The sequence below is a fragment of the Symphalangus syndactylus genome, chromosome 2 (genome assembly GCF_028878055.3).
Source record: "Symphalangus syndactylus isolate Jambi chromosome 2, NHGRI_mSymSyn1-v2.1_pri, whole genome shotgun sequence".
Lineage (NCBI taxonomy): Eukaryota > Metazoa > Chordata > Mammalia > Primates > Hylobatidae > Symphalangus > Symphalangus syndactylus.
This window is the reverse complement of record NC_072424.2, coordinates 42,165,606-42,191,408: the sequence shown is the minus strand read 5'-3', so window position 1 is coordinate 42,191,408 and position 25,803 is coordinate 42,165,606. Positions and strand designations below refer to the sequence as shown.

General features: G+C 45.7%; 1 protein-coding gene across 1 annotated transcript in view; it reads right to left on the bottom strand.

The window, feature by feature from the left end:
- Positions 1-25,803, bottom strand: part of TLL2 (tolloid like 2) — a 151,796-nt gene that overhangs the window by 78,425 nt on the left and 47,568 nt on the right. The window contains exon 3 of the mRNA XM_055253957.2: positions 2,582-2,659. Within this exon, the coding sequence (XP_055109932.2) occupies positions 2,582-2,659 (78 nt within the window). The remainder of the gene's footprint in view (positions 1-2,581; positions 2,660-25,803) is intronic.

Sequence of the window (25,803 nt, the reverse complement as noted above, 5' to 3'; positions counted from 1 at the left end):
AGTGACCCCAGATGGCATCAGCCAAAGAACCACCCCACTGAACCCAGTCAACCCCCAGAATCATGAAAATAACAAACCATTGTTTGAAGTCACTAAGTTTGGGTATGGTCTTTATGCAACAATAAATCACATAAATAAGGGAGAAAAAATGAGTGTGGCATCTTTATCACTGCAGTGTGATGACAAACCCTGCTGGATTCATTCACACATGCTCCATTTTTACCACTAAGTGCTGATCATTTGTGGCCAAGTGAAGGACCATTGAGTACCAGATGTCTCGGGAGCCCAAAAATTTGTAAGTCAAAATACCCTTAAATAAGCAAAGCAGAAAAACACCGATCTGAAAGCAAGCCCTGCACATAGTCCAAACAACAAGCTGTATAGCTAAGAAATAAATGCAGATTAGTTAAATGGGTGACTAAAGGATCTGCCTCTCTCTAAAAGAAGTCAAATTGAAGAGGAAGATCAGCAACCCAATAGGAAAATGGCACAGGACAGGAAGAGGTGATTGCCACTGACAAACATAGGAAAAAGTGTTCAAAGGCACCAGCAGTCAGAGGAGTACAAATTAAACATCAGTAAGCCACAGCTTACTTGTTAAAAACACTGATAATGAGTTCTCCCTACTGCTAGTAAGAATATGGGAAAGGAGTACACTTATAAGTTGCTATGGAAATGTGAATTGTTACACCTTTTGAAACACAACCTAGCAACATCTATTACAAGCACACTACATATGTAAAGATATATGTTCAGAAACGTTTACTGCAGTCATTATTCATGATGGCAAAAGCTTGAAGTGACCTGAATGCTAATTGATAAGGAAAACACTGAATAAATTATGATCCGTCCATACCAGTAATATCTACTCAAAAGAATACATTTAAGTTATAACTAGTGCCTTGGAGGGGTTGTGCCCGTGAGGTATTGATGACTAAAGCATGATGCAGAAAAAATGTGTATCAAATATGATTCTATGTTTTAAAACAATGACAAGGCCTGTATCTGTATTTATGTTTAGATGTGTGCTTATATACGTATATCTCTGTATATATATCAATGTATGTGCATGGAGAAAAATACGAAGGCTGTATACAAAGTCACTAGCATGCATAACCTGGGAAAGCGTAGAGGGTTGATATGTGGAAAAAAGAACCCGAAAGGAGGTGGCCACATTAAAGAGAAAAGAAAAAGAAGATAACACTTTTAAAAGTATGATGATATTATCGCATTTATGCATTTGTGTAAAATTACATATATGCAAGTATATATGTAAAAATGTAAAATAGCATGAAAGCTGAAACACAAAATAAATAATGATTTCTATTTCATTCCTACATAGGTGTCCCTGAGACATAAGATTCTGGCATTTAAAAATTATTCCCTGGCCAGGCGTGGTGGCTCACGCCTGTAATCCCAGCACTTTGGGAGGCCGAGGCGGGCAGATCACAAGGTCAGTAGACCGAGACCGTCCTGGCTAACACGGTGAAACCCCCTCTCTACTAAAAATACAAAAAATTAGCCGGGCATGGTGGTGGGCGCCTGTAGTCCCAGCTACTCAGGAGGCTGAGGCAGGAGAATGGCGTGAACCCAGGAGGCGGAGCTTGCAGTGAGCTAAGATCGCACCACTGCTCTCCAGCCTGGGTAACAGAGCGAGGCTCCATCTCAAAAAAAAAATAAAAAATAAAAAACTTTTCCTTTTGCTTTGCTGTGAAGTTTGTGTAGAATAAATACCACTGCTGACTGTGAATCATAATTCCTGCAGGATGCAGGCCATACAGAAGTCCAGCAGCCCTTCTTCTCCAGCACTGCTTCTGAACAGGAGAAGCTTCTCCAAAATAGATGCGTCCAGTGATCTCCGAGCTAGAAACTCTTAAACAACCAGCAGACCACACTCAGGTCTGAGCATCTGCATACAGACAGGCAGTGGCGGTGCTTCTGGGCAGGCTCCTGGCTCCCTGCCCACAGCCAACCAGCACCTCACCTGCTTCCCACTTAGTAGCCCATGGAGTCTCTAGTCTACACCTCCCCCACAATCCCCACTCCAGTTTTACTTTTCTTCTTTGCCTCCCTCACCCATTCATTCTCTCAGACACTCAGTTCTCAAAGCCACATTATTTGCCCCTCCCAGGTCTTCAGGGGCTTCGACTCAACGATCCATGCACAAGGCAGAAAAGTCCAGCCAAGAGAGCAGAGTTTATCTGAGAGCTATACTGTTCCTGACCACCAAATGCTGCCCTTCCATCCCTTTCACCAGCAGCAAGCCAGCCCCGCTCACGTCCACAGACTTCAATGCTTCTAGTCCATCTCAGCCGGTGAGATAGGAAAAGATTCCATAAGAGCTATCCAAGGCCATGGACTAGGGAAGGGAGAATGGGAGTGACTGCTTCATGAGTACAGAGTCTGCTTTGGGGGTGATGAAAAAGTTCTGGAACTCAATAGGGGTAATGGTTACATAGCATTGTGAATGTACTTAATGCCACTAACGGGTATGCTTTAAAATGGTAAGTCTTATGTCATGTGTATTTTTCCACAACTGAGAGAACAAGGTACCCAAAGACCTGGTGAGGGCTCACATTACCCTTTCCAGCTTCCTTGGTGCCAGTGTCCATGGCGGTGGTGTCTGGGCTGCTCTCAGATGCCTGCTCTTCAAGCCCACCTAGAGGAATGGAGAAGAAAGAGGCGTGAGAACACATCAGCCTTCTCTGCATCAGCACCAAGGGATGAGGGAGCAAACCTGGTCACCTGGGGATGATCAGAATCGCCGTGGATTCGTAAGCTTCATTCCACAAATCAACTGAGCCCTTACCACATGGCCCCACACTATTCTAGATGTGAGAGCAAAAACAAACCTGCTTTGTTTAATAACCACACACGTCAGTCACAAATTAATAAAAGGATAACTCTTCTGGATCATTTCAAGGCACCCAGAATCAAATTTACAAAGTTACCAGGCAACCCCAAAATCAGCTTCCTCACCCCTCCCCACCTCCATAAGAAAGGCCAAATGCAAATAGGCTCCTCTCTGGGCCTGGAGTCCGCCTGGTGCAGAACGCAGGGAGATGTGCCCGGTGCTGCCAAATACTCGATGTGTCCCGTGACTGCTGCCGTTGTTACCCTGTGTACTCTCTCAGTATTCGGGTTTCCTCTGTGGGGTAAGTCTCCGTGTAGGAACCTACTGTGTTGACCTTATAAATTAGACTCCCTAGACACTCTGTTCACGAAGGACAGTGATGCTTGTACGTGTTTGCTAGTACCATCATTTATAAACTGTGTTAACATTTGTCTCTACCAGGAATGTGGCCAATCACCAAATATCTGTTTGACCTACTATGGGCCAGGTGCAGTTCCAGGCACCGTGGATCCAGCAGTGAACCAGGCAGGTGAGTTCCTGCTCTCAAGAGGTGTCCATTCTAATTGGAAAGCTGGACCATAAACCGCAGGTAAGTAAATTCATGAATGAGATCATTGCAGGTTTGGAAAATGCTCTGAGGAAGATCAAAACCAGTGTGTGATAGAACGTGATGGGAGGAGCTGCTTATCTGATCTGGTGGTTGGAGAGGGGCCTCAGGGAGGTGGGATGGCAGTGAGATCTGAAAGGCAAGAAGGATCTGGCCATGTGGAGATCTGGCCAGAGCATCCTCCACAGGGGAAGGATCCAGAAGGAGCCTAAATGGGGATTGAGCTTATCATGAGAGGGACAGCCACAGTGGGCAAGTGGGAACAGGGCCAGAGAGGGAGGCAGGCTCACAGGGCCTTGCCAACCAGGCTGTGTTTTATGACTTTATTCTCTTTGTTACAGGAACCCTGCAGAGGGTTTAAAGCATGAGAGGAATGTGTTTTTATCTGTGTTTTACCAAGAATGCCCTGGGACACAGGCAGACAAAAACAGAAGCGGGGTGAACAGTTAGGAGCCTTGCAAGTGTCCAGGTGAGACAGGGTGGTGGCGTGGACCAGACACTGCAGTGGAGGTGCTGGGACCTGTCGTGTTAGGGAGCAGTCATAGGCAGAACTCGCAGGTAGGGCTAGTGGATTCGATCTGAGGGAAGATAGGGGCCACCAATGCCACCTGCCATTGGAGTTTGAATAACTGGGTGGGTAGTGACACCAGGGAGCAGATTTGAGGACAAAGACTATGTCCAGGAGAGACTATTACACACACGAAACCACATCAAAGCAACGGAAGGACAATCTATTTTTAAACAAAAAAATTATTCCTTGCATTTATTTAGAAACTTACAGCTTACAAGTCAGCTTCCCAGTCTCCCCTTTAACCCTGATCAGAACACTTTATGTGTAACCCCATTTTCCAGAGAGAGAACTGAGACACAAAATGTTTAACCCAGGGTTGCCCAGCCCATCAGGGAAGCTGGGGGCTCGGGACACAGTCTCCTGGTCAGACACCCAGTGGTCTTCCCTGTCCTCACAGACAAAGGCTTCCCACACTGCTCAACCAAGGCTCACATGGCACCACGAGCCCAACCCCTGGGCCTGTATGACCCTGGAGACAGCCACGTGGTCCCGCTCCCAACTCCTCACATGCAGGCCATCACTTTCCCTCTCTGTGACCGTGACCTGGGCAGTGGCTGCAGCTGCCAGGTCTCCTGTAGAGAAGGTCCCACTACAGCCAGGTGGAGATGGGAGGTTCCGCGACTGCATCCTGCTCGTTCCGCTGCCTCCTGGCCAACCCGGAATCCACTCACACACTCCCTGCAGCTGCCGGGTGTTCGCTGCCAGCTCCTGGCCCTCTGGGTATTCATCCAGTTGCAGCAATATCATTTCCTCTCGGGCCAAAGGTCAGGGGAAATCCTGATGGTATGAAATCTCTCAGCAGCAGAGGAATGTACCACCTGTGGCGTGGAGGCGAGCTGGGGCCAACGCTCTGGGTCTAGCTCAGCCTCACTCAGCTGTGCAACTGCGGTGAGGAACTCGGGTGTATTTTTCATCTGTCAAATGGGCTATTGCGAGGACTAAATGAGGTAATGGGTTTGTTTAGGCATTCGTTCATTCAACAAATATTTATCCAACACCTGCTACAGGCCAGACGCTGTGTCTGCTGCTTGGGATACGATGCAGAAGAAACTGTACCCTGACTTCACGGAAATTATATTCTGATGAAGAGTGGGGGAAAAAATGACAAAGAAATAGCGAACCAGATATTTATGTCTGGAGAATGTAGGTGGATATCTGGAGAGAAGCATTTCAAACTATGGGAACAGCAAGTGCAAAGGCCCCGGGGTGGGAGTGTGCTTGGCCGGGGGGAGGTGTGTACGACTGGAATGGAATGAGTGAGGAAGAGAGAAGGAGATGATGAGGTCAGCAGGCAGTGGAGGGTCTGGAGGATCTGCTCATATGGGGCCTTGCAGGCCATTCAGGATTTTGGCTTTTATTCCGAGTGAACTAGATGGGAACCAGAGGACATGAAAGGGCTTTGTAACTGCACTGGTTTTGTATATGACAGGGATAATATGTAGTGAATAGGTGGGGAGACCAAGTGCCCCCCAGTGATGGAGGGGGTTAAGAATTAGTGTTTACTAAGTCCCAATTATGGTGCAAACCCTGTGCTAAGAACAGTGCCAAGTGCTTTTCCTCACCTTCAGTTTTATATGTGCAGTCTCATGAAGACCCAATAACAAAAGGACCATGAACAGATGAGGAAACAGGGCTCCAAGGGGTGAAATTACTTGCTTGTCTTGAGGAAGCAGAGAGAGTTAGTAAAGGTGATGGCTGGAGGTGGGTCCTGTCTGACCCCCAAGCCTGTACTCCTTCTCTTCAGCCTCAGTCACAGAAAGAACGAAGAGAACAAGCGAGGTGCCTGGTAGAGGCTGCTTATTCCCAGGGATACAGGGCATTGCCCATCCAGGAGGTCTGTAAGAAGACATATGAAGTCATGGGTCTAGCTCAGCTTGAGATAAGGCTGGAGCCATGGCAGTTAAGAATATAGAGCCCTCCTCTGTCCTTATCAACAAGAGATGGAAGGTTCTGTCTTTTATCTCAGAAAGGAAGCAAATCTCATGCTTCCAGCACTGTCTACCGGGGACCTACCTGGAGTTAATGTGGCTTGGCCACATTTCATCTCCTGATGAAAACCCTTCCATGGCTCCCCCCTGCCCTTGGGATAGATTCCACCTCCTAACACCACTGATGAGGCCCTTAGTGATATGGCCCTGCCAGCCTCCTCCACCAGGTACCTCAAGCCTCCTCTCCTTCTACTCCTTCCACTGCCACTCTGTTCTCAGCTGCATTAAGTGACTTAGAGTGACTTGGCTTTCTATTTTCTTCTTATTGCACACTTTCCTCAACCACACCCACCTCTTCATCTGGCCAAACCCTACTGGTCCTTCAAGTCTCCATGTAGACACCACTTCCTCTGATCATCCGCCCCGCTGCTCCTCTTGGGGTAAAAGTCATTCTCTGTTCCCACAGCCCCTGGCCTTATTCACTACCCTCTCCACAAGGTACTGGGATCCATTTCCTCAGCTGAATCCCCCATGATTTAGCTTTTCACATCTTGAAGGAAGGGATTTTGTTATGTCTAACAATGAATACCCAGCGCCAGGCCTGGCACATGGCAGGTACTGAGTAAAATACAGAACAGATGGATGAAGGGATGGATGGATGGGTAGGTGGGTGAATGAATGCATGGATGGATGGACGGATGGATGGATGGATGAATGGATGGACATACGAGTCATGTAGGCAGTGTTTAAAAAGAGAAATCAATCATTTCTAACTCAGCTTAACTGTTGGAAAAAAAATTGTCTTTATCAGCTTTTATGGAGAGAAGGAGGCAGCTATTCTTGGAACAATGGCTCTCAACTTTGGCTGCGATTTGAATCACCTGGGAAGCCTTTAAAAAAATACTGGCATCTGGGTCCCACCTGCACCCCCCCCCTCCCCCGGGAGGTTCTTATTTAATTGGTCTGGGGCATGGCCTGGGAATGGGAAGTTTAAAGAGTTCCCCAGGTGATTCTATGGTATAGTCAAGGTTTAGATTTGCCACTCAGAGCACCCTGTAAGAGGAAGCCTCACCTTGTGCTATTTTCTTACTCCCAACCTCTCTTCTCCTGAGCTCACCAGGAGTGGAAGACATGGACTTGGAGACAGACACTTTGAACACTAGAAAAAGCCATGTCTCACACCGAAATCGATGAAAAGTGTTTCTCCGTTTCAATAAAAACTGGTAAATGAGTACGACAGGTGTGGCTCTGGCTATAACTGCAGCTGCAGGCACCATAGAACAAGGAAGAGAGAAACAGCCTGATGCAGACAAAGACTGAGGGCAGGGAGGGGAGAGCTTTCAGGGTATGGGGATGTATTTTTCCTTGGGTGTGACTGCAAGACAAAAGAAATGTTTGAAAAAAATACATATATATCCCCGTATTTGATCTTTGCTTAATTACCTCTTCGGTGAGAGGATATGCAAAGACCTTGTAGATTTCATTAGTCACAGAGGTTTATTCAAACGTCTCCTTTGCATAAGAAACCCAGGCTTACAGCTGGTCTCTGGGAAAGAATGCCCTCCAGGCCTTGAAAAGAGAGCTCCCGGCCTGTTCAAGCTCTCACTGAAACACAGCAGAGGTCAGCGGCCCGTGATGCATGGGCCCGGCTGAAATGTTTCTATCCAGCATTTGCAATTCAATCCCACAGTTTCCTTTATGGAACAATTCACTAAATTCAGAGTTGTTCTTTTTTCTAATTCACCATATAATTCACCTCCCAAGTTCAATTAAGAAGCAATCTGTTAGCAACTTTGGGAGCAAGCTGCTTTTCTTTGGGAAAGCCCAATTTTCTTCCGCTCTCAACAAAAAGTGCCTTAATTAGATGCATCATATGAGACATTGATGTACACACAACGCCCCTCCACCATAATTAATGAAATATTAACTGTATACACCCAAAGACATCTAGGCAGAAAGAGATGGACTTTTCCAAAGCCTTAGGGGCAAAGCCTTGTGCCATAGATTAATATTGCCCATCTGAGCAACAGTGACTATGAATTCATATTCATTAATATAATTCATAAACAAAACTCTGTGTTAATTATTCCTTTCATCTCTTATTCTTAAAGACTAACATTACTTGGTCCTTGGTTCTCTTGAACACGAGAATACCTACCATGTTTTAACTGCCAGCATTTAACTTTAAATACCAATTCTTTGCACGTACTTCACGTATGTTCTCTATTTAATCCCCAAGCCAATCCTCTAAGGTGGGTATTATTCCCATTTTATATGCAGGGTAACTGAGGCTTAGAGCAGTTAAGACGTCACTAGGGACACACCGCCATTGGGTGGAGAAGTTGAGATTCTCTCCATATCGGTCTGATATCAAAGCCCTTCATAGATATTACATACTAAAGAAACCTTGCAGGACAGCAGCCTTAGCTCTCATGTTTACTCATTTTTTAATACTGTATTTACAGCTTTGACCCATGAGAGCTATATCTATCATAAAACTGCAGTGCTTTACTTTAAGAAAAAGAAAAAATATATATCCAGCACAAGATCCTAAAAATCACTTTATTCCTACTCCATTCATTTAGTACGCCTTGGTGGAGCACCTGCTTTGGGCAGCACTGTGCTGGGTTCCTGCAGGCAGTGCCTGCCCTCTTGCTGCCTGCGTTCTGATGGAGAGGATGGAAATTAACAATAAATAATGAGATCATTTCGTGGGATTAAGCACTTTGAGGAAATTAAAACAGAGTTGTATGTCAGAGCAGTGGGGGATGGGAGTCCTAGGAGGGTCTCTCAGAGTCGGTGACATTTGAGCTAAGTGATGAGAGATGGATATCCATCTAGGGACAGTATTCTAGCAAAAAACAAACAAATGAAAACTGCAAGGAAAAAAGTCCTGAAGAGGGAAAGTAAGAGTCCAATGTGGCTGGAGCTGGGGCTGGCGAGCAAGATACGAACTGTCACCTGCGAGGGACACAGGGCCAGCTAGAGCAAGGCCCTTGAGTCTTACCTTTCTGACCATGTCTTAGGCCTTCTTAATTTGCTGGGCCCTTAGGTCACATGTAATCTGCACAGCAATCCTGTAAATAAGTACTGTTATTCCTCTTTTAAGGAGGAGAAAACTGAGGCTCATGAATAAGTTGTTCAAGGTCACCCAGCTAGTCAATGACTGAATGTGCATTTCAAGGAGGGCCCATCTGACTCCAGAATCCATGCTCACAAAGCCTGTCCTCTACCCTAGACGGGTACAGGTGTGGCCTGAGCAAGCATCCCGGGAAAGGGCAATGAATGAATGAATGAATGAAACATCTGCACAACTTTGTTGGAAAATTACCTGCAAGACACATCAATCAGGTGAAGTATTCATTATTTATTAGAAAAAAATTAAAAGGCAAAGCCCTTTTAAAAGGTTGATTCAGGAATGAACAAGGCAGTCGCTACAGCACTAAAGCAATCAATGTGTAATCTTAAGCAATTCAATGCCAAGTAACTTTTATATCCATGCCAAATTTCATATGCTACAGAAGAGAAAGGGAAAATGAGTTAAAAGATCATTGCCAGATTTTGTTTGTGAAATGATTTAGTATTGGCAAGTGTATAATAAAATGGGAATGCTTATACACTTCTGGTGAAGGAGGACTATAAATTGGTAACACTTCATGAGGTAATTTCAGAGGATTAATCAAAATCTTTTAAAACAGGCAATAAGGCTGGGTGCAGTGGCTCACACCTGTAATCCCAGCACTTTGGGAGGCTGAGGCAGGCGGATCACATGAGGTCAGGAGTTCAAGACCAGCCTGCTCAACATGGCGAAACCCCGTCTCTACTAAGAATACAAAAATTAGCCAGGTGTGGTGGCGCGCGCCTGTAATTACAGCTACTCAGGAGGCTGAGGCAGGAGAAACATTTGAGCCCAGGAGGTGGAGGTGGCAGTGAGCTGAGATCACACCACTGTCCTCCAGACTGGATGATGAAATGAGACTCTGTCTCAAAAAAATAAAATAAAAATAAATAAAACAGGCAATAATATGACTTCTAGACACCTGTATTAAGGAATTAATTGGCAATGAAGTCAAAGGATGTTCATCTCAACATTTTGTATAATAAAAAAGGCTATAGCAACTACACCCCCAACGGGGGTGGTGAAATAAATTATGACATAATAGGACACTACGTAACCTTTTAAACTGTTTTAGAAGGATATTTACTAGGTGAGAAAGTGCTCAGATTATGAGTCAAAAAACAGGTTAGGAAATATAATTCAATATAAATTCAGTATAAATTCAATAGAATCCGGTATGATTCCATCTTTTCTTTAAAAACATATGTAAAAAACATGCCGAAAAAATGCTGGATGGAAATCACCACGCTGTCCTTTGTGATTATCTCTGGTTGGTGACTCTGGGGTGAATTTTATTTTCTTATATACTTTTGTAATTTCCAAATTTTGTTCAACATATTACTTTATAATCAGGAAACAGAGGCTTATTTTTTAAAAGAACTAGATTACATCATACACTATGCCTGCACTTTGTAGTGTGCGCCTGCACACACACACACACACAGTTGTCAGGGAAAACTTTTACTGATGAGAAAGAAACATAGTTGTGTTTACGCAGATGGAAAGTTGTAGCCCAATCTTTTTTTTTCTGCTTTTCTGCTCTGATCACAGAAAGAAAAAATACCGAGTCCACACCTTGGCAAGATGGAGGAAAGAAAAGCTTTTGAGGGCGAATGAGACGGGACCTGCCAGTGCTTTCTCTCAGACAGTGCTGGGAGGGCTCTTCTGAGACCCCGTCTCCCATTCTCCAGTCAAGATCACTGGCTCCTGCCTGGGGCCTGGCACTGGCTGATGAAGTCTCAGAATTTGCTCCTGCCCCCAGGCATAGGCCTTCATGCAAATTTGGGCTGTTTCCAGTGCCTTCAGCCAGAAGTCCATTTTGCTTGGTGTTGGACCCTCCTCTCCTGCATGCCCGCGTCTGCATTCTCCCTGTTCTCTGGTTGTTGGATGAGTGACTGCCAGACCTTCCCCTTAGGCATGCTCTTAGAGAACCTCTGTTGCTCACCTGGCATCAAACCTCCAGTTCTCCCCTGGCCCCTGGACTCCAGGTATCCTTGTCTACCTGGTCCATATCTATTATATCTTTTATGGCCTTGGCTTCTTGGCTGTACCCATTATTTATTGCTGTATATCAAACCATCCCTCCTCATAGGGTTGTTATGAAGATTGAGAGAGAGAATACATGCAAGGCAGAAAACAATGCCTGGCCTGTAATCAGCACTCATTGAGTTAGTGATCGTAGCTATTATTATATCCTTATTGACTCTAACTGTTCTGAAGTCCGAAGGAGCAGAATAGATTGAAACAATAAGCCATATTTTATACATGAAGCACCACAAGCTGAGGAAGAAGTTCAAGTTCTCCTCAAAGCAGATTTAACAAAACCAAGTTTAGGCTGAGAACCCATGTACAGTCATTGACAGTGAAAGGAAGGCATCCCACTGTTCCCCAGGCATGGTATTTCCTTAAACCTTTCTCCATATGGTGCTTGCCCATAACAATGTGAGATATCAAATAGCAGTAAAAAAATTAACTAAAGATAAATTAGCCGGGCATGGTGGTGGGTGCCTGTAGTCCCAGCTACTTGGGAGGCTGGTGTGAACCTGGGAGGCTGGTGTGAACCCAGGAGGCAGAGCTTGCAGTGAGCCAAGATCGTGCCACTGCACTCCAGCCTGGGCGACAGAGTGAGACTCCGTCTCAAAAATAAATAAATAAATAAATAAATAAATAAATAAATAAATAATTTATTAAAGACATAATCTAAGAAAGGACTCAAGTGACTAGGTTATATGGAGTCATCCTGTTATCCCTGGGACAGTGGAGCTGATTGGCCAAGATACACTGGGTAACTGTCAGGGGCGTTTGAATCAGAGCAACTCCATCTCAAATAAGGGATGGGTAAAATAAGGCTGAGACCTACTGGGCTGCATTCCCAGGAGGTTACGGCATTCTTAGTCACAGGATGAGATAGGAGGTCAGCACAAGATACAGCTCATAAAGACCTTGCTGATAAAACAGGTTGTGGGAAAGAAGCCGGCCCAAACCTACCAAAACCAAGATGGCCACAAGAGTGACCTCTGGTCGTCCTCACTGCTACACTCCCACCAGCACCATGAGAATTGACAAATGCCTTGGCAACATCAGGAAGTTACCCTATATGGTCTAAAACGGGGAGGCATGAATAATCCACTCCTTGTTTAGCATATTATCAAGAAATAATCATAAGAATGGGCAACCAGCAGCCCGTTTGGGCTTCTCTGCCTATGGAGTAGCCATTCTTTCATTCCTTTACTTTCCTAATAAACTTGCTTTCACTTTATGGATTCACCTCAAATTCTTTCTTGTGCAAGATCCAAGAACCCTCTCTTGGGGTCTGGATCGGCACCCTTTTCCAGTAATGGCTTCCAAATTGCAGGCTAGAGCTTCAGTGAGGAAACTGATCGTGTTTATTGGTTATTTTGTATGTGTCAAGGACTGTGCTTGCTACCTTATGAGCATTTCCTCATTTAGTTCTTAGCACAGTCCTGTGAGGTAGAGTCTATCACTAGCTTAGTTACAAATGAGAGAATTGAGGATTAGAAAACTTTCAATAACTCACCAATAGGCACACAAGTAGTAAGAGGCAAAACCCAGATTCAATCCCAGGCCCATCTGACTCTACTGATAGCCTTTATAATACAAGGCTAGGTATTCCAGCCTCAATCCTCGATAGTAAATATCCCAATAGGAAAGGTCAGGAAAATCCTAGCTCCTTGCTCCCTGGGCAAGACAAAAGGTCACCTTCACAAGGAGATCTTTCAGAGTGCATATCTCAGGGACAATTCTGAAGGCTCACAGACCAGACACGTGTGTATTCTGAGGTGTGAAGTTCCCAGGAGACAGGGGCAGGGCCTCTGAGGAAGAGGAGAAGAGAGGAGCTGGCAAGGAGAAGAAGACAGATGACAAATGAGGCCTGAGTCTGCAGGGAAGCTGTCCCTGGTAACCTGCTCTCTGCCTCCCCAGGGTAACCCCATTCCACCAGGGAGCTGCCCTAAGGGCACTGACAGTCAGACCTCTCAGCCCCCAAACCAGGAATCAGACCAGAAGTCCTTGAAGACTGAGCAGTCTTTCTATTCAAGTCGGAATAGAAAGTTGTCCCCTCCAGACATAAAGGCGGGCCCCTTCAAGTCCCGCTGAGCTCAGAACCACTGGACGCCCTCAGAGCCATTCAAGGTGCAGACCTCTGGCCAGGGCTTACCACCTGCCTCAAATCAAATCAGATCCACAATGTGCCAGGGTATGTGGGAGACACAGCTGTGACCCAGGCACTGCCTGCCTGCAGGAGCCACAAGGCACAAAGAACAGTGCAAGCAACCTGGTGAAGGAACTCATACTCCCAACCTGGTCCCCAGGGGAGCTTGCTGGAGGCAGCATTAAGGACAAGAAGGTTTTCAACAAACGGGGATGGGAGGGAGTCAGTTAGGATAGAACATAGAAGGGAAACAACAGGTCCAATTTGGTAGCACAGCCTTTCTGACCCCAGTGGTTTTGGAAAGATACCTAATTTCTCTGAGCCTCAATTTTCTCATCCATACAAATGGGTATAATAGGTGCTAACTTTTCAGGTTGTGAGCAGCACCTAATGCTGTGTCTGGCACATTGTAGGGACCCAGACATACCCTTACTGATGATTGTTTTTGGGTCCCCTTGGAAGGCCTCAACCTCCTGTATCTTGGTGACCACACTGCAGCCTAGGCTGTGGCCAGGACCACGGCTGAACCAGCCTCCCTGCCTCCTCAGGGAAAGCTCTTCCCAGGCCCCAGCCTGCTGCACCCCAGCCTCCCTCTATGCAGGACTGCCCAGAACTCACCTGGCTGAATGACAGCTTGTCTCTGTTCTACCCCATGGTCCAGACTTCAGCAGGGTGTTCAGAGCACATTCTGGTTTCATTTAGTCAGAGGAAAGGGAGAGAGGGAAGGGAAGGCAGACACGAAGGAAGTGGCTGCTCCTTCCTTCACAGAAACAACTGTCAGCCGAACAGCCACTGGGGCCTGGCTCTTTTTGGTTCAGTGAAATTGTAGAGGGAAACTCCTTTTCCTCAAGGGCTCTCAGGGGATTCTTAAGGGGCCTCTCGTTCATGCAGACTTCCAGAAGTTTCTAAGGGGGGTGCTTTCTGAAGCAGGAAGGAGTCAGGTATGGTGGCTGTGGAGCCATAGAAATGCATGGGGGTAGGGTGGGGAGATCAGACCACAGCCTTCACGGCTGAGGGTGAAGAGGAAGGGACAGCAGGGATCTGGGCGCACAGCAGGACACCAGTTAAATTCTTCCCAGAGATGCTGAAGGCCAAAAATTGGACTGGAGGCTAAAAGCCTAAGAGGAAGATTCTAGAATAAACTTCTCAGCCTCCATTTGTTTCCTTCATGCCCACTAAGCATCATCGGCAATGATCTCACTTATTCGCTTATGTTTTTATTGTCTGCCTCCCCAATACCTTCTAAAATGCAAGCTCCATCTCCTTTGCTGATGTCTCCCCAGCTCTGGGATGGTGCCTGGCCTATAAGAGGTGGTGGCTGCTGGGGGTTGGGGTGGGAGGATTGGGGGGCAGGGAAATAGAGAAAAGGGAGGCTGTAGGATGTGAGGCCAGCAGGATGTGGATGTTGCTCGCCAGGCAGGAAACCATGATGTTCTGAGGTGTGGAGAGGGGGAGGAGAGCTGCTTAGGTGATGAGATGACCACTATCCTGCTGGATGGGAGGAGATGAAGGGAAAGCCTTGCTCTGCTCTCAGAGACCTGACGAAGGCACCCACTTGGCCATTCTTCACACTAAAATTTGTCCGCCAGGTGCAGTGGCTCACGCCTATAATCCCAGCACTTTGGGAGGCCGAGGCAGGCGGATCACCTGAGGTCACGAGTTCGAGACCAGCCTACCCAACATGGAGAAACGCTGTCTCTACTAAAAATACAAATATTAGCCGGGCTTGGTGGCGGGCACCTGTAATCCCAGCTACTCGGGAGGCTGAGGCAGGAGAATCGCTTGAACCTGGGAGGAGGAGGTTGCAGTGAGCCGAGATTGCACCATTGCACTCCAGCCTGGGGGACAAGAGCGAGACTTTGTCTCAAAAAAAAAAAAAATCAGCCAGGCGTGGTGGCACACACCTGTAGTCCCAGCTACTAAGGAGTCTGAGGTGGGAGAATTGCTTGAACCCAGGAGGCAGAGGTTGCAGTGAGCTGAAATTGTGCCACTGCACTCCAGCCTGGGCAACAGAGCAAGACTCTGTCAAAAAAGAAAAAAAAAAGAAATCTGTCAATAGAAAGGAAAATTTGGCTAGGAGCAGTGGCTCACACCTATAATTCCGGCACTTTGGGAGGTCAAGGTGGGAGGATTACTTGAGGCCAAGAGTTCAACACCAGCCTGGGCAACATTACAAGACCCTTGTCTCTACAAAAAAATTTAAAAACAAAGAAAAAAACAAGGAAAAAAGAGAGCCCAATCAGAGTGATCAACATGAGACTTGAAATAACTTTAATAGGAAATGTGTATAACTGCAAGAGGAGAATTATGCATTTTTATTGCAATTTATGAAAATGATAAATAAGTAACAGAGAGAGATTCCACGTTCCTCAATGGAAGGGGTAAATGCTATGAATGTGTCATTTTCCCCAAATGAAGTTATGGGTTTAATGCAATCATGACCTAAATTCTAAGAGGATTTTGCTGGAATCCTCTCATGCTTTTGTAGAAAATGTTCCTCAAATTCATCAAGAAGAATAAATGAGTGAGACTCTTCAAGAAATTTCAAAAAATCAAGAGCAAGGGCAGTGAAGAAGGATGTACCCACCAAATATTAAAACATATAAGGCCGGGTGCAGTTGCTCATACCTGTAATCCCAGAACTTTGGGACGTTGAGGCAGGCAGATCACTTGAGATCAGCAGTTTGAGACCAGTCTGGCCAACATGGTGAAACCCCGTCTCCACTGAAAATACAAAAATCAGCCAGCACCCCTGTAATCCCAGCTACTCGGGAGGCTGAGGAAAAGGAGAATCACTTGAGTCTGTGAGGCAGAGGTTGCAGTCAGCCAAAATTGTGCCACTGCACTCCAGCCTGAGTGACAGAGCAAGATCCTATTTCAAAAAAAAAAAAAAAAAAATATATATATATATATATATAGCAGCTAAAATGAAAAGACACATGGATAGCTCGATATAAATGCTAACCCTATACATAAAAACACACTCTCTGATAGAGGAGACATCACAGACACAGGGAAAATATGAAATAGATGGTACTGAGATTATTATTTAGAAACTGGGGGTTATCAATCCTACCCCAAAATAAAACCCAAATGGATTGAAAGAAATATAAGAAAGAAATTTCAAGTACAAATAAACCATATGGAAAAACTCTACCAAAAAATAAATTATTTCCCAAAGCTTCAGTAAGAATAATTTTTTTAAGTTTAGAAGTTTAAGAAAATTTGGTTTGACATATTTAACTTCAAAAGCCTTAAAAGTTTGTATAAAATTTCAAAACCTTTGTATGTGTTGAGTAATTCTGCAAAATGAAAACAAACCACTCATACAAGGGAAAATACCTGCATTGAAGATAATAAATGATTACTATCCATATTATATAATTTGCCCATGCAAATCAATGAGAAAAACTTTGTATCCAATAGACACATGGAGAGGGGAAATTGGCAAACACATCACAGAAGAAATTCCAATTTAGTAGATGCTATATATAGACTGAATGTTTTTGTGCCCCCTCAAAATTCATATGTTGAAATTGTAACCCTCCAATGTGATGGTATCTGGAGGTGGGACCTTTGAGAGGTTACAAGGGACCAGTCCTCATGAATGGGCTCATGCCTGATATGGTTTGGCTTTGTGTCCCTTCCCAAATCTCATGTAAAATTGTAATGTCCAGTGTTGGAGGAGGGGCCTGGTGGGGTGTGATTGGATCATGGGAGCAGACTTCCCCCTTGCTGTTCTCATGATAGTGAGTTCTCACAAGATCTGATTAAGTGTGTAGCACTTCCCCCTTCTTTCACTCTTCTCCTGCCACCATGTGAAGATGTGCCTGTTTTCTCTTTGCCTTCCTTGTAAGTTTCCTGAGGACTCCCCAGCCATGCTTCCTGTACAGCCTGTGGAACTATGAGTCAATTAAACCTCTTTTCTTCATAAATCACCCAGTCTCAGATAGTTCCTTATAGCAATGTGAGAACAGACTAATACAGTGCCCTTATAAAAAGAGACCCCAGAGAACTCTCTCATCCCTTCTGCCATGTGAAAACACCATAAGAAGATACTATCTATGAATCAGGAAGCAGGCGCTCCCCAGAAACTGAACCTGCCAGCACCTTGATCTTGGACTTCCCAGCTTCCAGAACTGTGAGAAATCAATTTCTGTCATTTATCAGCCATCTAGTCTATGACATTCTGTTACCACAGCCAAAGCCAACTAAGAGAGTAGATAATCATATAGAAGACGTTTAGCCTTGAGAAATGAAGATAAAAGCAAAAACAAGATACCACTTTCCAGCTGTTAAATTAGCAAAATAAAAAATTTAATGGTATGGCCCAATCATGAAGAGTCTGGTGAAAGTAGACTTTTCATTGTGTGAGCAGTTTATTCAGCAAGTTTGTTATGCATCTAAAAGGTGCCCATCACAGGACTAGGCACTGGGAATGCACCAATACATAAGAATTCACATACCTCAGGCAGAGTCCACGGTCCAGTGTGGGAGAAAGAGGAGACAATGTGGGCATCCAGAGGCTGCCCAGAGAAGGGTTGACTGATCTGGATGGAAAGGCAGGAGGGAACTGGCAAAGACCTTCCACACATGGAGGTGGAGATGAGGGCAGCCTACAGTGGGGAGGCACAAGGCCTCAGCCCAAGCTCTGCCTGAGTCTGATCCCAGCACGTCTTTCCAACTTCTCTCCCCAACTCCCAGGTCCCATCCTCCTGCCAGCCACCCTGGACTCTACACTTGCTGTGCTGCTCAGTTCTCACTGCCAAGTTCTCACCTCCATGCCTTTGTTCAGCCTCTGCCTTCCACCTGCAATGACTCCCCTGCACTGCAACCCTGATGAAAATCCTTCAAGGCCCACCTCAATCTCTTCCATGAATCCATCTCTGTCCTCTGTGCTTCTTTTACATCTCTTCCATGGCCTTATGCTCATGCATTAATTCCCTCATTCGACAAGCTTCCATAGGGCACCTCTCTCTGCCAGGCACCATCCCAGGTGCCAGAGAGACAAAAGCGAATCAGATACAGTCATCACCCCCAAGGAGCTCCTGACACTCACCGTATCAGGCCCATAGTATAATTGTGTGCGACCCCATCTATCACCCCTATAAGACGCTCTACTCCTTAAGAACTGGAGCAACATCTTCTGCATCTCCACCCACACAGTGTTCACAGCAGACGCTTACAAAATACGTCCAGGTGAAGTGGACTGAATTGGATTGACCGGTACTTGCATATATTACCTCAGTTAACTCTCACTGCATCTGTGTGGGCCATTATTATTGTGAGGTATTATTATCTGTAAGTTTTTATTATTGTTATCCCCATTTTACAGATGAGGAGACCGAGGCTCAGTGAGGTAAAGTCCTTGGCCTGTGGTCACTGCGGTGTTTAGCACAGCTGAGAGGGTCTGCCTCTCTGCCCAGCCCTTTGCCTCATTGCTCCTTCCCCTAGTGTTCTAACAGGAGCAGAGATGGAGGATGAAAACCTCCAGACAGTGCAGAATATTCAGTGAGGTACTTTTGTCTTGCAGAAATAAGACACTGCCAATTCTCATTACTTGAAGTAGTTATGTTCTCTAAAGTTGTTGTGAATAAATATCAGTGGCTGATAAATGACAGAAATTGATTTCTCATAGTTCTGGAGGCTGGGAAGTCCAAGTTCACTAAACTAGTGAACACCTAACCATTGCTCCCAGGAGATCAACATACAATCTAGTATAAACTATAGTACTGTCTACTATATACTGCACAACATGTAGTACTCTATACTATACTGGTCACAACATTTTCATCAACCGATAGATACATAACCTTGTTTTATGTGTGTTTCTGTTTAAAGACACCTAATTGAATATCTATCATTAGGTCACTAACATTGGATTCCCAGCCAACAGCACTATATTTATAACACATGCCTGAATGAAATTTATCTAACAGAGGGACTTTCTCCATAAGACACATCACAGCCGTCTTGCAATTAGGAACATCGCTAGTCAGCACTTCAGCACTATACTTGGGGGCCATGTTAAATAGCAAAATCACCAACAAAAAGCACAAAAATGCTTAAAATATGGCACTAAATATAGCACAAGAAGGACACTTGTTTACAGTATGAGTTGAAACAAGAAGGCAGATCATCCGGCCTCAGCTGGGAACATGCAAATTGGGAGACTCAAATTTTTCGTTGCTTTGCACATGTCTGTGAATAACCAAAAAAGTGCCATGAATATTGATTTTTAGGGTTACAAATAAATGTTTGCAAGTAGGCAAATTCACGAATATGAAATCTGTGAGGATCAACTGTACCTCACTAAAGTAAACAGAAGGGAGAGGTATTCGATTTGATGGGTCCAAGGACCCCCATGTGGTTCCCGAAGCCAGCACTGATGGGCTCCTTATGGCCATGTCTTCCGAGGCATTGAGCCTGCAGCTTCCCACTGCATCAGAGCAGGAAAGCAAACGAACTCAGCAAATGAAGCCAGCTCTCAAGACGCAACGTTCATTTCAGAGTAATAAAGAGGAGCCCCTGAGAAAGGGGCCGGTCCTGGCCCATCAGCAGCAGGTAGTCAGGTATCGGGAAGGACCTGAAGCTGGGGCTCGTGATCTTTGTTCTCCCAGCATGATGGACCAGACTTTGGGACCTCAGGCAAACCAGGGACTCCTCTGGGTCTCCGTGTCCTCAACTGTGAAAGGGCAGAAGGATCCTGTTTGGTTCCACAACTGACACAAATTAGAGTTGTGAAGGGGATTCAAGCACCACCCAAATGTAAAATGCCTTTGCCAGGCTCCTGGGCAGGGGGAGGGGGACACTGGGGGTGATCCTCAGTGGCTGTGACAAGTGCATGCTGAGCCACCAGTGCACCCAGCTCCAGCTCCCTCAGGACCTTGGTCTACACATACAGGATGCATCTAGCAGGGCAGACGCAGCTCACGGCCCCACGTGGGAAGTGAACCTGTCACCTGGCCTCATTAGTTTATCAGTTTGACCAAATGAGTAAAAACTAATAAATGGAAAACAGTCATCTACTAATAAATGGACCAGCCAGGGCAGCAGAGCTGAGTCCTGTCAGGGCTAAACCGGGGCAGTGAAGTGGAGATCAGGACCCAGAGCCAACCAGGAACTCAAAGAAAGAAACGAAGAGTGGAATAAAACACCCAAGCCCTCTCTCAGGGCACTGGAGGAGCCCAGAGCTTTGAGGCAGGAACCCAGAGCCTGCTGAATGGAGACCTTTTCTGTAGAAGCTGACAGAACAGGCCAGGTACGGTGGCTGACACCTGTAATCCCAACACTTTGGGAGGCTGAGGCAGAAGAATTGCTTGAGTCAGGAGTATGATTACTTGAGTCAGGAGTTCGAGACCAGCCTGGCCAACATGGTGAAACCCCATCTCTGCGAAAAATACAAAAATTAGCCAGGTGTGGTGGTGTGTACCTGTAACCCCAGCTACTTGGGAAGCTGGGGCAAGAGAATCACGTGATCCTGGGAGGTGGAGTTTGCAGTGAGCCGAGATTGTGCCGCTGCACTCCAGTCTGTGTGACAGAGCCAGATTCCATCTCAAAAATAAATAAATAAATAAACAAACATAAAAAAAAAAAAAGAAGAAACTGCCAGAACATGGAAAGATTCAATCTGTGAGCAGTCACAACTGTGGCTCCCCTACACCCTAGAATGTTGGCCTTGTGAGCGGCAGCAGTACAGGCAGGGATGGATTGCTCACTTAGCACACGCCAGCCTGGGGCAGGAAGCAGAGTGGCCAGATGGCAATTAATCCAACAACTGTAAGCTCCCTGGAGGCAAAAATGGTATATTCCACGAAGGGTCTTGCACAGTGCTTAACATGATACTGCTTCTGTATCAATAGTGTCTACACCACCTGCTTTCAAACAAGCTTGCAATTCCTTTTAAGAGAAGACATATCCATAATACATGTTTTCAAATAGAAATAAAAATTCTTAAATGTAAACAGAAATGCAAATAAATGTACCCCAAAATAAAGTTATACAGTTTGAGGACTGAACACTGAATTTAAATCTGAGCTCTGAAAAGCAGAAAGGGTTGCCTGCCCTCATGGATTAAGTCTTTCTCACTGCCTGATTTGTCCTTACAAAAAAATCTTAGGATTTTATCACATGGTCTTTGCATAAATGCAATAGATCCAATGAAGATCTACAGATGTCTCAGAAGGCAAGCCAGACTCATTAGGTCATAGAAAGAATAGCAAGGAACTCAGAAGATCAAAGAAAGGAAGAGACCAACTCCAGTCCTCTCTCGGGGAACTGGAGGAGAGAGGCAGAAAGAGTAACAAGGAACTCCACCTCCTGTCCTTGACCTTTGTGGGACAGATGTCAACTCTGTTCAAGAAGAACTGCAGAGCAGTGACCTTAACTTTAACAGACAATGTCGGTAAATAGAGGTTAAGGTAACCAGTGCTTTCTTGGGGGCTGGCATTTGTCAGTAAAATGCAATGGCCCCTTTGTTTTAGAGAGGTTAATATCTACTAATGTGGTCCCACCTCACTGATTTACTGGGGCAGGAAGAATCTGTCTGATGCTAGCACATGTGCAGGGCCATAAACCTTCCCATGCAAAACACTGAGTGTGTCTTCTGTTTGCCTTTTCTGTGTCCCATCCTACCCGAGTTCCATCCCCTGCCCGGGACATGAGCATCTATATTACAACAGGTGACAGAGACTGAACCTTCAAGAAAAGGAAGAAAAGAGGCACCAGAAGGATCTTCTTCCAGACTAACCAGCAATAGCTGAAGCTCTAGGATCCTCCTCCTTTAATGAAGAAGAGAAAAGCAGCCTTGACCAATGTCATGGGACCTGAATTAGGACCCAAAAGGTGGTGCCTCTTACCCACTGGCCTGGTATGCACACTCAAATACCTAGAGCTGGCAGAGGGAGAGGCAGGCAGGGAGCACTGAAGTGAACGGGGTTGGGTGTGAAGATGAATAGGGAGTGGTGGGGACTGCGGCTCACCATGGAGGGCAACCCGTTGTTGCGCAACTCTGTTGATCATTGCCATGTGGGATTACTGGACCAGTGTGGCCAAATCTTCCAGCTTTTCAAGAGAAGCCAGAGTTCCGGATTTTTATGAGAAATCTAATTTCTAAATGTTGGCAGTAAATTAAAAAGATACAAGCACTACAAACAAAACACATCTGCAGACAAGATTTGGCTGGCCAGTTGACCACACAGGACCTCTCGCTTGAAGGTGAATGGGAAAGTCATGCCTATAGGTAATGGCAATGTCAGAGGAGAGAGGGATTCCTTGGGCAATGGCAGCTAAAGTCCAAGGATGAAAGAAGAGACAGAGAACCTGGGAAGCAGAAAGCAAGGAGCGGCGGGAGCTAGAGGTGAGTGGGACCAAGTCCACCGGCTCAGTGCCAAGGCCAGCTGGGCCTTTCCTCAGTGTTTGTGGGCAAACAAGTTTCCTTAAAGAGGACCACAGAGAAATAGGATGACCAGAACACAGAAGAAGATTCCAATGGCAACTCCACCACCATCATCACCTTCTCTCTCTGGATCTCCTTGGAAACCACAGAAATAATGACCTACAGACCTTGGTATAAACAGCTCCAGCAGAAATGCAGCTTTGTCTGGGCCATCATGCACTGGGTACCAGGATGGGGAGCCTCATCCCAGACTGACATCAGCAGAGTCCCACTGAGGCTCTTCAGGTTGTGTCCTCAGCCCTCATGGCCGGGCCCACTTGTCGGGTGCTCAGTTTCACACCCTTCATGCAGCCTGGGCTTTCTTCACTTCCTCTCTCCAGCCCACTGTTGTCTGTTGTTTCTAAGAAGGGATAAAGGAAGCTCACAGCCACATCACTGCCAACACCTCTGGGAGCCCACTAGTGGATTTCTGCAAGGTTCCTGGTTAGATATGATGTAAGCAGACTATTCTGAAGTTCACGAGGCATCAAAGGAAGGAGAACCAAGACACTGTGGTTATCTAATCAGTAATGCATGCAGCAGACACCATGTATCCAGTCCCCATTACACTCAGGGAATTTGGCAAAAGAACCAAAGGACTCATTCTTGGACCTCAGGAAGCTTAGAGTCCAGCACTTCATTTTATAGATGAGGAAACCGAGGTCCCCCAAGGTGAAGTAACATCTTCAAGGTCTGTCATGTCACAGGTAACCCTAAGAATGGTGGCACTGGTTTTATAAAAAAATTAGTTTAGTTCATTATCATGCCCAGTAAGAACATGTTTGAGCAGCAAATGCATTTGCAACAAAGGTCAGTTTCCAGCTGTAACAAAGTAGACCCATCTAAAAAGAGGCTAGGAAATACAAGAGCAAATATATATAGCTTTACAAAAACTAAAATGCTAAGTTCAAAAATTTAGGGATTTGGGGGAGGTTTTTTTTTTTTTTAGAAACAGGGTCTTGCTTTGTCACCCAGGCTGCAGAGCAGTGGTTTACCGCAGCCTGGAATTCCTGGGCTCAAGCAATCCTCCCACCTCAGCCTCCCAAGTAGCTGGGATTACAAGTATATGCCACCACACCTGGCTATTTACTTTTACTTTTTTATTTTTGTCAAGACAGAGTCTTGCTATGTTCCCCAGGCTGGTCTCAAACTCCTGGCCTCAAGTGATCCTTCTGCCTCAGCCTCCCAAAGTGCTGGGATTACAGCTGTGAGCCACCATGCCTGGCCATAAAAGATCCTTTATTTTGTCAATAAGAATTTACCACAGTGTTCTTATAAGTCATGGTGAGAAACATTTTTTCTATATATGACACTATACTGGAAAAATGTATTGGAGGCTACACAAGTAAAAAGCCTTTAGTAGGATTTATTTCATTTCATTCTGCTTTAGATATCAACTACTATTTAAGAACAAGAAACATAGAATTCCATTCAATAAATACAAACAAAAATATATACACAGTTTAAAAAAGGAAGAGTGGAATCAGATTAAGAAAAACCAAAAGAGGAGTGCTTGAGAGGCTGAGACACAGTCTTTCTGTTGGTCAAAGCTGAGAGGCCAAAGACTGAATCCTCAACTGATACATATGATACACGTGATCCCCAGCACTCAAGACACTGTGTCCCCAAGTTCCACGTATTAAGATGGCTGGTGAGAACTCAAAGTATTTTTCCATGACAATGGCATTATAAATGGCCATGTGGGGGTGGTACTCCCAGGCTTGGTCCTTAAAGCCAGGTGAACTCAAAAGGAAGCTGGGCTACCCCGGGGGTCAGTTCACTAGCCCATCACCTCCCCAAACCAGAAGCGTCTCCCTCATTCATTCATTCTCTTGGGCCACAGATGTGGACCTACCATCTGCCCCCATTATTACTTCATTTCCACATCCTCCCTCCCCAGCACGCCTTGTCAGCCTTGTGCTTCGCTCATTTTATAACCCTCTCCCTTAGAGATCTCTTCCATTCTCAGAACTCCTAAAGTGCCTTACACAGGTAGCCGCCAGAGGCATTCAGTAGGGGGCACTGCAGCCAAGGGATCATGACAGAGGCTCCAGCAGGCTGGCCATGGGGGGCAGGTGCAAGAAGAGGAGACAAAACAAAAATGAGAGGTACTTCTTGGCCCCTGAGAAGAGAGATCAGCCTTGCTCCTTTCTCTCCAATTCCTAGTCCAGTCCCCAAGAGGCCAATTCTACTCTGCCTCTGTTCTTATAGGGCCACGAGAATATACTCTTAAAAGACACTCTTCTATTTGAGCTATCTTGAGTGGGATTCTGTATCTCACAACTAAAAGAGCCTTGGCTAGAATGTCAGGTACTAAACTCTTGTTTGTCCCAATTTCTTAAGCTCATCTCCCAATTTTGATTCAGGCTCTCAGATTCATGGTTCATGAGGATACCCACTCCCTGGATGGACACTTAAGAGGAGGCACCACCCTTGCTCCACCTGGCCCTGCACCCCACCGTGGCCCCAGGTGGAGTCCCAGCCCAGCTTCTCCAAATCCTGACAAACGCGCTCATAATAAAAATTAACTTAAAGGTGAATTTGCTTTTCCCAACACTTCAAGCTCTCAGTGAACTCTGGCTTCAATCCAAGGTATAAGTCAGCCCCTGAATGAGGCCCTGGAGGATGAGATGATCAACTCCTTATGCTGCATTCTTTTTCCTTCCCAAAGAGCAGATGTGCACGTCATCAGATGCCTCCTTATCATCTCAAATCATCTCACTAAATTCAAAACTTTATGGGTGGAATAACTGCCAGGCTGTCCCTGGTTCCTGTGCTGACATCCCCCTCCTTTCCAGCTAGCACCTGCTGATTGCTTTCTGCGGGCTGAGCCCAGCCCTGGCTCTGGGGCCAGCCCTCTCCTCTGTCAGAGGGATTTCAGGGGTTTGGACTCAACACACAAGAGTCTCAGCAGCACACCACCCTTCCCTCCGGTCTGACTCTGACCTGGGCTCCAATTTTGACTTGTGGATTTCTGTATTATTTCTGACTCTTGCTGCCATCTTATTCTCTCAAGCCAGCTCTCTGCTTTCCTCCCTAATCCTTACTTCCTACAAGAACCAGTCGCTCTTGCCTTGTTCTTTCGAGCTCCCAGCGTGGAAGAAGAAACCTGCTTACA